Below are 12,584 nucleotides of genomic sequence, written 5' to 3' on the forward strand. Positions count from 1 at the left end.
CTATTAACATTGCAAATAGCAAATAAATAGCAGTGGTCTAAGAAGTAATCTGTGAGGTACTCCACGTTCAACGTTAAAGGAAAAGAAGAAGCATATTTTACGAAGCCATATTGTACTGTAAAAGTTACAACACATTGTTACCTTTAGTAAAATAAGATTAAATTAAAATATGTGAATATTTTAATAATCAATAAATTTAATTTTGGTCGTCGGAGTCGATGAAAATTTGTGTAGTATACTATCAAATACCTTATATAAATTACCATAAACATGTCAGATTCTATTTATTCTCTATAACTGGCTCTACAAAAATTAATGCTTGCTTCAGATTTACCAAGGACTGTACTCAGCTTTGGCAGGCCCCGGAAAAGATATTCGGCCAGGGCGTGCCATGCACGCCCACCCGCTTTCGTTGACCACAGGTCCCTTCAAACAGACGTGTTGGGCCTCCTGAAGGCCCGGGCTCTAGTAAAATTGTTCCGAAAAAACCGGGTCTGAGTATGGGTATGGATTTTTCTTTTTTTAAATTCATGTTGATTTATTTTCTCCTAAAATTCTTTTCTCCTAAAAATGTCTAAAAGTCTATTGCTTTCTCAAAGATTATTTTCAGTGAATGACAACACTGGTAAAATTTCCTCCATGTTGTACAAATTAATGTTTATACAATAAATTCTCCATTTTTTAGTAATGAAACAACTTTGAATCTTTTTAGTTTTATATAAAAATATCAAAAACAAAAGTGGAATTAATTAAGGTCTGATTTTTGTTCTTAATAGTTATATTATATTAAAACAAAAAATTATATTACCCTAATTCTTTAAACTTACATCATTTCCATTAAATTTTGTATGAGATTTTACTCCATTTACTAATTTTAAAATATATCATTAACTTTTGTTTCTCCTCTTTCATCATTCATGGCGGCCTAAGAATGTTCTTTTTTTAACTAAAATTACATTACACAATTAACGTTTTAGGATTACATGGCTGGTGTTCATAACAAAAAATCTAAATTATACAAACGCTAAAATCACACCGCATTAAAAACATTGCTTACTTAATTAAATATCTTGCTTAGAGAGACACATTCAGTCAACCGAAACTGCTGAACATAGGTGAGTTGGAAGGTGTAGAGTTTTATCGTGATTGACTGCAGTTTAACCGACCACAATCAATGATCAATGATCAGACCTTAGGAATTGTTTTGAGATGGATGCTTTTCCCTTACATTTACATCAGTTATATTCATAAAATAATGATTTAAAATACTGCTAACTTATTTTAAGATTGCATAGCACTAGTCGCATTTGGAAAATCAAGTGGGAGGTAACCGACCTGCAACAATGCCGTGCAGTGAGTGAACGTAGTGTTGGGTCCACCCTGCGACAGGGCCCGTGTTGATGAATGGCGGCACGTACAAGTTGAGACAGACAGGTGGGGGCACTGTTGGAACTCGGGCCAGGGTCCTCCTCCAACCGTGGTCAGCTGCAGGGGGTCGAGACGACAGACTTGTACACCCAGGGCTGCCACCAGCTCCGTGGTATTTCCTCGTTTTTTGGATTGCAAAAAACACGTCTCTCACCATTTTGTTTACCTGTGGTATAAACAATGAAAATCTATTAAGTGAACGTAGTTGTTGAGTCCACTCTGCTGCAGGGCCGAGATGATGAATGGCAAGATGTGCGAGTTGAGACAAGCAGGTTTGGGCAATTGGTTGGGGCTCTATCCAGAGTCCCTAACCCAACAGAGCTCAGCTGCACGGGGCTCCAGATAACATACTTGTGCGTATTTATTTATGTATTACCATTCCAACGGTTACACCATTTTATAATTACTAATACTAACAAAGAAAAAATCAATAACATAATCTTACAAGATGAGACGCTTACAATTAACAACTTGATATTAAATACAATATGATAAGTAAACAATAACAATATAAACCAACAACCAACAAAAATTAGAAATAAGATTAGTAATTCATTTTAAGAATCCAGATAAACTAGATTTTAAAAAGGTCAACTGAAGAACCCCTGAAGAAGCCCACAGAAACATGAAATTTTCACCCTCAGGGTTCAAAATTCTCTTACAAAAAATAGAGTACTCCTGGAACAGCTATATCAAGGTGGTTTGGGGAGGTCATGGCAATCCAGTAGTCCATTGGCAAGTCTAAAGAGGAAAATTACATCGCAGCATTCCTTCTTAGTTGGATTTGGTCTAGTTTTAAACTGGCTTTCAAGTTCAGAAAACAGAGGATTGATATTAAGAGTATCCAAGATGGAAACCAAGTATTGTGATTAAAAACTGAGCTGGAATACATCCAAATCATATCATACATACTTTAAGTATAGGTTATCTGTGGTATAACAATCTTGTGCCCTCATTTCATCATCTTTACAGTTGAATACTTTCTCTTGTGCTAGTAAATGAAATTAAAAGATGACTATTATAAGTGAAGTTAGAACTACTACCAGGGGCGTAGGCTGGTTTAATAGGTTTCGTAGTCTAATTGGTTTCTTTTTGTTCTCTTTTGACAAGAAGCTTGGAAAATTGCACCTAATCCTATAAGGACCTTGTGCTGCTTCCGGAACGACAGGATATTTTGGATGAGTAAAGTTGGGAGTAGGGGCCGCCTCCTGTCGAGATTCATGAGGAAAAGTTTAGAGCACAAATCTCAAATCATGTCTCCTTGGAAGAAAGAGAAGCCAGCTCTGAACCAGCCTCTCCAGTCAAAGCAGGCATGGGGTGGCACACCCTTATGTCTAGGCTGGAAAGAACCTTTGACTCTTAGGGAACAAACCCCACCAACTCCAACAGTCATCTCCCACATTAGACTAGAGCTATTGAATTATCCTTGCACCCTGGAATCTCAACATTTGCGGTTAGTGGTGTGCCGCTCCTTGGGTTAGCGGGTTGACTGGAAGGTGTAAACCAGAAGTGAACCCTCCTGCGAAATTGGTCTAATCGGTAGAGAAATAGTTCTACAAGTTCTGCTTCTGTGTGCAGAGTTACTTCAAGTGATGATGGTAATTCTGTCCGGGGTAAGTAGAATATATGTATATCATGTAGACAAGGCATAATATGGTTTTAGCTTTTAGCATGGCAAAACAAAGTTCTATCCCAAAAGTGTTTATATTATTAATTCTGTACGTATTAAAACAAGTGTAATATCATCAAACACTGTTTTTTACTTAATTGTTGTAATTATTTTTAATTTTAAGCTTTAAAAATTTTTCAGGGTTTGGTAAAGATGTTCTAAAAGCACCATTAGAAACAATCATACCACCAGAACCGGACACGGAAACTGCTAATACGAGTAACAACACCTACAGATTTTTCAGATAATGAGGTAAGTGATGCTTTGACGTGCATCACTTCCATAAAACTACGTAAAATTTTTTTGAAGTCTATAAAATGTTAGTATGTTAATTATCCTGAGCTTATGAGCCTCTCTATCAATAAATCTCAAGGTTTATAAAATTTATTTACAATATGATTACATTTAAATCCTATTTTATAAAATACTGTAACAAAGTTAAAAGGTACACTTTTTAAAATAAATTTTTGAAAACGACCATACTAAAATTTGTATAGGCTAGTTTTAAAATACAATGCAACTAACCCCTAAAAAATATTTTCAATGCGTTTATTACAGATTGCATTCAACAAGGAAGACTACAAATTCTTTGCTATGATAGCAGCTCAAAGATCAAGAAAGATATAATCGCATGTAAAATCTTTTGACCTTTGCCATATATTGTTAAAATAATGTGACCAACAAATAAAGCTTGATTGATTGATTTGATAACATAACACCAAGACAGACAAAGAATAAAAATGCAGTAAGGAATTCATATCAATGTGTACTCCATAGGGCGTATGACGCACTTAAGAAAGCCCGGTGTGTACCTGATCGGGTGCACAACAGCAGTTGTGAATGATCGCATGTACCCGATAGGGTACATGTCGTCGTACAAATTTTAATCAAAACTCAAAACTTGGTATGAGTGGATTATTTAACATTAATTCAGTATACTGGTATTTTATTGTCGATTGTACAAAAGGTTTTGTATCTTGTTTATATTTTATTTTGCTTTTATACTTCATAAGTAAATATTGTTATTGCTAGTCAACCCCTTGTATACGGAGATGATCGACAAACTTACAACAACAGGATTCATGGTGTAATTGAAGTGTGAGGTGATGGCATGAATGATCTCTAGCGCCCAAGGACTGTTGACGTTATAATCCACATCCCAGAAGTCAGCTACAGCCGACGCCTGCAGCAGATTCCCCAGAAGGTGAATTCCATGCTGTTGACAGAATAACCCATATAAGAAGGAACTAATATCATAAACATTATTAAAATTTTACTTTTATTCTGAAACCTGAATTGTTCAATATGAACAGTGTTTTTTTATTCAGGGATAAAGTCACACTTAGAGGTTCCTTCAAATTTGAAAAAATAGAATATCAATTAGTCCAGCAGAAAGATAGTAAAGTACAAAATTAAGCATATATAACATTAAAAAATAACAATATTATTACTATTAACGACATGAATAAATAATGTATATTTTACATTTATTACTATTTTTAAACTTGCACATAATTGGCCCTTTATTACCATCATTTAAACTTAAATCTAAAATATAAGTAAACAAAGCGTCCCTTTATTACGTCATATCTAATTTAATATGCTCTCAATAAGAAGTAAACTAAGAAAGAAGTTACACTTCTGCCTGCATTGTTATAACCTGAAGGAAAGGATAATGAAACTTCTATTTTAATATTGAGCAGTTAAACTATATTCTGTATTAAACTTTCATCAATTCTGTCTCTGTATTAAAAATAAAACCCCCAATCTTCTCAAAGTAACAGAATTACTGACACCAAAATTGGTGAAAGAAAATGTTCATCATTTTTGACCATACCAGCCAAAATTAAATCATAGACAATTTTATATTATTTTTTATAACCTCATTTATATACTATGTTTTAAGCATCCATATTTTATATGTGGAATAAATAAAAGTTATATTAGAAAGCTTCTGCTACCAATGAGTTTTGAATTATTTTTGATGTGATAATTTAACTAATAATCATTAAAAATAAAACTATGTACAAAACTGGGAAAATACGTTGAGAACCGTCAATCTACATGTCAATATGTGAAAAAATGTCAATCTAATTTCCCGGTAAGTGCAAAATTACGCTGTGTCATCTGTTATCTCATTTGGAACGGAAAAAAACTCTGGTTGAGATTTATAGTGAAGTAAAAACTGCATAATTCTAAACGAAACGATGAAGGCAGAGAAATTTATCTACATGGAGTTGGTAGCATCTCAAAAACTCTTGCCCGGCCTCCACACTATTTAACTTGTTGATCTGTCAACTGTTTTTGTGACCCACCTTGCGGAAACTTCCCTATATCCGAGGGTTTCTGTGATGGTTTTGTATAGCAGAGATCTGGAAATTTGCAGATTAAACACAGAAAGTTCATCCACAGTCAATCTGCGATCATTATAAACTGCATTTTCTATTATTTTTTAGACACAACTGAAGGTCTTTCACCTCTCTGATCATCATGCACAGACGTATGACCGTTATTAAACACCACTTGAAAACACATTTACAACTCATAGCTTTGTCTCCATATGCAGTTTTTACCTCATTATAAACCTCAGCTGGAATTTTCCCTTCCAAACGAGATAACAGGTGGTGCCACGTAATTCACACTTAGCAGGAGATTAGATTGAAATTTTTCACTAAACGTATTGTCACATCTACAGTTCTAGCATACTGACCTCGAATTGGTCACGTTGCAGAGGGGAGGAATCAGGCTAGCTAACATTTTGACAAAATCCTTCCAGCCGTGAGAGCCTTACACTTACTTTTGGGATATGCCTCACAGTAGTAATGAGTGTTTACCTTTTGGCATCCCAAAATTTGTGTTTACTAAAAGAAGATTTTGTCTCCCTTTACCCTCCGCCAAATATCAATAACAAGAAAACCTTTCCACTAACTGTTCTCACTACCCAAGTGGTGTTGTGAGCAAATGGGATCATTCCAAATTTCAGGATAACCAGATGTAGAATTTGGGTTTGGGGTTTAACCAATGACAAGCAGAGGACAAATTTGTTTGTAAACTCTTTGCTTTAGACTACAGATCTTAAAACGCTTGACATACCAAATAGCTGAAGTTGATTCTCTTCCAAATACTCTTGCGAAGCTCAAAACTTAAATCCATGGCCCCAAATATTCCACCTTGCACAGTCCATCTATTTTCAGAGTCGGTCGGACATTTCTTCTAGGTCACCTTCTGTTATGACAAGACCCGCCTGTTTCCCAACCATCTTCACAGCATTGCATGTCACCTTAAACAAGTTTTAAAAGTTAATAGCTTCAGGTTGGAGATTATTTACATAAGATAGAGGAATACAAGTATACGATTTTCAATCAGTTTTGGTTAGAGACACAAGAACTGTTCGGAAAATGATTAATGCTTTCATTTAAACTCTTAACAAATGTTCAGACTTCAGTGGGCATCTCATCGTGTTGTGAAGAAAGTGTGAAAGAACATTTATTTGACGTTTGCATTTTTATTCCTCTTTGTAATCAAACAATAATTTTTGAAGTCCTTCATGTGATCATACATCACTGATTTACGAATACAGACTATGGTGGTTATAACTGACAGTGTCTTTAAACAATAATGTGTATTTCAGAGGTGGATAAATAATTCAAGTACTTGTTATTATACCATTTACAATAAACAAATCGAAAATTAAACCAAGCTATACTTTACAGCAATTTAAATTACAATGATCTTATGTATAACTAAGGCAGTGGTGCACCCAAAAATCTACTCTGGGGAGTCGGGAGCATGTGAGAAACCCGTGATATATATAGTGAGATTCAGGGGCTCTCCCCCATAAAAATTTTAAAATATTGGGTTTCTAGAATTGTTATTTTATAATACTTCTGAACTAATAAAAGGAAGGCAAACATCAGGTCAGATTGTTATAGTTTACCAGTAAAACCACCGACCATAGTCTAACCACCCATCACCAGAGAGTTTATACAACAAAAAAAACTCAAATATTCTGAAAACAAATACAGTTTATATGAAGTATATTTAACTCAAACTAAGTTTAATTATCAACATTAACAAAATATTGTTACAAAATAGTTAAGTTTAAATCACAAATCAAGACCAAAGCTAAATTCATGATGTCTACTCTCGAATCAAAAAGTACAGATATACGAGTTTGAAAGTTTGACCACAAACAACCTGATAGGCTACAATAGCGGGAGGTTATATTAAGATTTAGTTAGTTTACTTCTGCGTTTCTACATATAAAAATATAAAAAAAATATCTAAAAATATCTTCCAGTTTTTATATTGAATAACAACAAAAAATATATCGGTTTTTCGGCACTTTTCAAGCCAAACTACAACTTTGAAAATTCATAATTCGGAAGCTTCTGGTCTGATTAAGACCAAATGTTTATACAAGTATACTGTAATTGAATATGTAGTTTTAGACCTTATAATAGTATGAAAATAAAGTTGTTATTAAATTACCAATCTTATCTTTTATTCATGACCCGGTTCACAAAATTCGGTACTGATCATGTTATGGAGCTAAGAGTCATTATCTTGAGTAATGGTTTTGTAAAACCACTATTTAAAACGTTTAATTATCAACCATAGATTAAATTGAGCAGGTTTTGTTAACTGCTTGCTTTAACGCGCGCAAATAACCAACTGCGCCCAGGGCGGTATTGCCTTGGTCGTGACAACGAATGAACAACAAACTAGTACAGAATTGCTCAGAGCTCAGGAAACTCAGTCACTACTGCGACAAACTGATCACGTCGGGACTACTGTAACAGATACTTTGTACCGGTACTTATCTATCCTGTGAGTAAATTTTGTGCTCAGTTACTGAAAGTACCCAGGTACAGTTAAAAACCACAAGAAACCACAAAATTTTGAACAAAATTGAATTATTATATATGTAGTGCCAATGTATTTTGCATATTAAATAGTACGTGTAAAGTTTGCATTTATACATTTTATTATGAATGATTTCAAAGTGCTGACATAGGCTAATTGTTCTTTTTAGCAAAAAAAATATTATTAGGTAATCGGATTATTTTTAAATAAAAATGCTCTTGGGGGGACTGGTCCTATTCACCCCCCCCCCCTCTGTCGGTGCGCCCCTGTAACTAAGTAAGACAAAGTATCTTCACACTAAGAACATTTTCCTGATGTACCAAAACTGATTCGTTTAACTACATTTTTCAGCTGTTAACCTCAAAAACTGAACAGCACATTCTCATTGACTAATAATGATAACAATTTATAAATAAATAACTGTATGATATTGTTATATTATACCTGTTTATGGCTTTATTTATTTCTTTTCTTTTTCAAATATACATTACAGATCCAAAATACATGTCAACTTCTATTTTTGTTGATTTCCTTGCAGCCTTTGAAATATTTTCAATAATTGGAGCTATAATTACCGAACCATTTGCATTTCTGAATATCCCAAATAATGATTTTGTGACTTTCTGTGCTTTTCTGGAATGTATCCAATTTCAATACATTAATAAATGAATAAAATATGCCAAATTTGGAATAGTTTTATTTACAGCCTTTAAGTAGTTTTTATAGTGAATTTTTAAATTCATCCTCTTCTCCGAAACAGCGTTTTTTTTTTTTAAGGCCTACGGATAACAGTTGTAATATTATAATATATTTCTGCAACAAAGGTTACCTTCATAAAAAACATTTACTTTCAACAACTCATCAAGTTTCTTCTTAATTAAATTTATATGGCTTCTGATATTAAAAATTAAAACTTTAAAAAAATATATAACAAAACAATTTTACTTTAATACACTACAATAGAGGTTTCTTTAACCATCTACTTCTAAACTCTGAAAAATTTGGAAATATTCATAAATATATGTTTAGTAATGTTATAGAAATATGCTTACTAACCTTGGTGGAAATGGCACTGTTTCTTTTTTTGCCGAAGATTGGAATCTGCTGATGTTTCTTCTTCAGTCACTTTTTCAATACCTTCAATAATAGTGTTTTTATTTTTATTTGAGCTTTCATAAACCACTGTATTCTCTTCCACATCTGTTAATTTCTTTGATGGATCGTGTAAGATGGTGTGGGACTTTACTGTGGTTACTGACTGATCATCATATTGGAATAGTGTTTTCATGGTCACTTTTATCATTGTCACTGCTTTGTTGAGGCATGGGCAATGTCGGTGGGATAATTTGATCCATTAATTGGTATGACCATTCTTTCCATGTGGAGAGAATTCAGTAGAATTGGTGTCCTGAGGCTTGACTACATCTACCTGAGTATTATTGGTCTTTACTGTGGTGGATTCATAACTTGAAGTATTGGTGGTTTTATTGTGTCCTTCCAAATCATTTTCGTGTGGTTTCACCGCAGCTTCTGATGAAGAATTAATGTTTAGATGTTCTTCGTTATTTATTTCAACGCCTCCTTCAGGTTTTAAGGTTGAATTTTTGTCTTGTTTGTCAAAATATTCTCCATTCTCTTCGAAGTAGAATTTGTTGGACTTCCATCAGTGACATTGAGTTTTCACTGGTGTACTCTGATATTCCACAGTTGTGGGTATTGTAACATTATTTACAACAGGTGTGTCGACTACGCTGCTGTGACTATTTTCATGAGGCGTGCCTTTGTCGGTGGTATTCCCTTCTGTGATGTAGGGTGGAAGTAGTTGTTTTCTCACTGGCTCTCGTACTCTTTGAAGTCGAAGATGAACTCGTCGAAACAAACTGTATGAGTAGTTTGGTGAGCTGTCAAGGTTTCAGTCGACGATGTGTGGTTGGCTCGGTGACAGTTGAAGTCTCTACGGTTGTCGAGGATGGTTCTTCACTTGACATTGAGGTAGTCTCAGGGTCAGGTGAAAAAACGCCAACGGGTGTGGCCTCGTGATGATTCAGCCAGTCAAGATTTCCAGAGAACCAGTACTCTGACGTTTTCGGAGCACCCACGTGTAACACGGTGTCTTCTAGCTGCCATTGAGCAGCTGTCAGAAGCCATTTTGTCAGCATCTTCCACAGCTGACATCATCTCAACCTCCTCAGACTTTCCTAGAGAATTCCCGAACAAAACTGGAACAGATTTATCTCTACTTAACAACAAAAACTGCTCAGTAGCCTATTTAGCTTAAAAAGTGTTCCAAATGTCTCAATCCCTCTCCATAATTTTTGAAAGGTCCAGAATGTTCAAATGTCCTTTGGCGATGAATAATAATGAGCTAATATAACAACACTTCAGGACGTTTTTTTTTGACCATTTCAAAATAAGAGGAGGTGGAAAAAAAAAACTTTTAAAAAAGGATCATCCATCAATTATACCTTTAATTAATGGACTTCAGGAGACAAAACTAATGGCACCAAGAGAACCCATTTCTTACAACTCTATGCACAGTACACACAATTTAAACAAAGGTAATAAACTTTAACTTCAATAGAACACTGCGTTAGATGAATTCAACTTAGACAGAAAAGGCCTATATATTTGTGCTAATATTCTTCTTTTTCAAAAACCTTTAAAACGAGATATTAACATGTGGAGTTATTTTTTAAGTGTCTGTTACTTACTTTGCAAAGCATTATTGTTTGGGAGAGGTGAAATTTTCAACAGTTACCCAATTGTGTGACACCTCATTTTAAAGGATTTGCTAAAAGGGTAGTAATAGTAAAATTAACTCTATTTGACATAGTGTCCAATAATAGTTAAAATTTTACATTTGTTTGAACAGTAACCATTTTGGAGAGAGTGTGTGGTAGAAAATTATTTGATTTTAGGTAGATTTTGTATACAAAATCAGCATATTGTAATTCGTTTTCCATGATAGCACCTAAGAACATTTATAAAATAACTTCATCAGGCTTGCCTTTCATAGCCCAAAATCATACCTTCTAAAATGTTTATATATATATATATATATACTTTCATTACATTTGCATAAGTGGCAATAGCTTAAGGGGGTTCACGGGTTGAAAAATTTAAAATTTTGATTTTTTTGGATTATTAGTGTAAAAAATTATTTGTTTCTTCCTTAATAAATAAAAAAAACACACTCATGTATATACCTAATATACTTTTTTTTTCTATGATTTTTTAAACAAGTTGCTACACAACATTTTGTTCCGATTTGTGCACCAAAATATCAGTTACAGTACATCATTGTTTAGTGTTGTGTTTTTACCTTACTCTATGTAGGCTATAAGGCAAACATGTGCAGCCATATGTTCAGCAGACAGCTGTAGTTTGTTTATGTTGTGCTTTTATTATATTAGTCAGTTCTGCTACAATATTGTGCACATATTGAAAGTTAGTGACATATTATTTTTCTTTTTCTTTTAGTTCATTAGAATATACTGTGCTGGTTTTGTGATAAAATAATGACTAAATCCAAAGGTGTATTTAAAAAGGTTAAGTTTAGGGGTAATCAATATACTAAGAAAACTGTTCAAAATATTGATTTGACTAGTGTACGCCTACAACCAACTACATCAACGCTTAGGTCTAATACTCCTAATTCCAGCAAGTCTATCCCTACTACAAGTACTAGTGCTTCAACAAAGAAACTGTCACCTGGGTTAGGAAACTATGACAACTATATAAATACTGGCAATGATGGAAATATAATTGTAAGTGTAAATATTTTATCTGTAGCAATTAGTTCTTTTGTAAAATGTAAAAACTGTGATTCCACCGAAAGCATTGTTATCGAAGAAGATGTTACAAAGAGAAATGGTCTAGCTTGCAAACTACTTGTGAAATGTAAAAACATGTTTGTTCACTACTTCTTTTATGACTTCTAATAGGGCCTAGCCCATTAAAACCATATGAGATCAACACCAGAAATGGCTTATGGATTGCGTGTGTGTAGTAGGAAAAGGGGTAACCGCAGGTCGAATGTTATGCGGTGTGTTTTGAATTTACCTGAACCTGTTACAGAATTTATTCCAATATATAAATATATATTACCAGCAATAATTCAGGTTAGTCAAGACAGTATGAAGTTAGCAGCTTCAGAAGCCGTTCAAGAAAACAATGGATGCACAGATTTTGGCCATAGCTTGTGATGGGAGTTGGCAAAGAAGAGGACATACTCATTGAATGGAGTCATAAGTGCTAGTAGCATAGATACTGGAAAAAATTATTGATGTAGGAAATACTAACAAAGTTCTGCTTTGCCTGCAAGAAAAATAAGAACAAGGCCCATGACTGTAAAAAAAACTTTGTAGGTTCCAGTGGCAGCAATGGAAGTTGCAGGAGTAAAAAAAATATTTGAACGATCGGTGGAAGATCGAGGAGTGCGTTACCTCACTTACTTGGGTGATGGCGATAGTAAAAGGCTTCATGAGTGTTTCTTGAATCTAAACCATATGGTGAAGATGTGATCATATCTAAGTGGGAATGTGTTGCTCATGTTCAGAAGCGCTTAGGTACACGATTGCGAGGTCTGACAAAAACTATGAAAGGCGTATCGACTTGAGGA

At 34.2% G+C, this 12,584-nt stretch overlaps 1 protein-coding gene across 1 annotated transcript; it reads right to left on the reverse strand.

The window, feature by feature from the left end:
• Positions 1-6,288: 6,288 nt before the first annotated feature.
• On the reverse strand, positions 6,289-9,592 carry LOC124371423. The gene is made up of 2 exons (XM_046829755.1): positions 9,020-9,592; positions 6,289-6,377 (listed from the first exon to the last, which is right to left on the reverse strand). Exons 1-2 carry the CDS (start codon positions 9,264-9,266, stop codon positions 6,316-6,318), a joined length of 309 nt encoding a protein of 102 aa, XP_046685711.1. The 5' UTR covers positions 9,267-9,592; the 3' UTR covers positions 6,289-6,315.
• Between the last annotated feature and the right edge of the window lie 2,992 nt (positions 9,593-12,584).

Source organism: Homalodisca vitripennis, unplaced genomic scaffold (assembly GCF_021130785.1).
Source record: "Homalodisca vitripennis isolate AUS2020 unplaced genomic scaffold, UT_GWSS_2.1 ScUCBcl_1408;HRSCAF=4990, whole genome shotgun sequence".
Lineage (NCBI taxonomy): Eukaryota > Metazoa > Arthropoda > Insecta > Hemiptera > Cicadellidae > Homalodisca > Homalodisca vitripennis.

Coding starts and splice junctions, on each gene's coding strand:
- LOC124371423 (XM_046829755.1), bottom strand. CDS start 9,266: ATGATAAAAGTGACCATGAAAACACTATTCCAATATGATGATCAGTCA. Junction 6,378..9,019: donor ACAGTGCCATTTCCACCAAG/GTTAGTAAGCAT, acceptor AACTTGTTTAAG/GTGACATGCAATGCTGTGAA.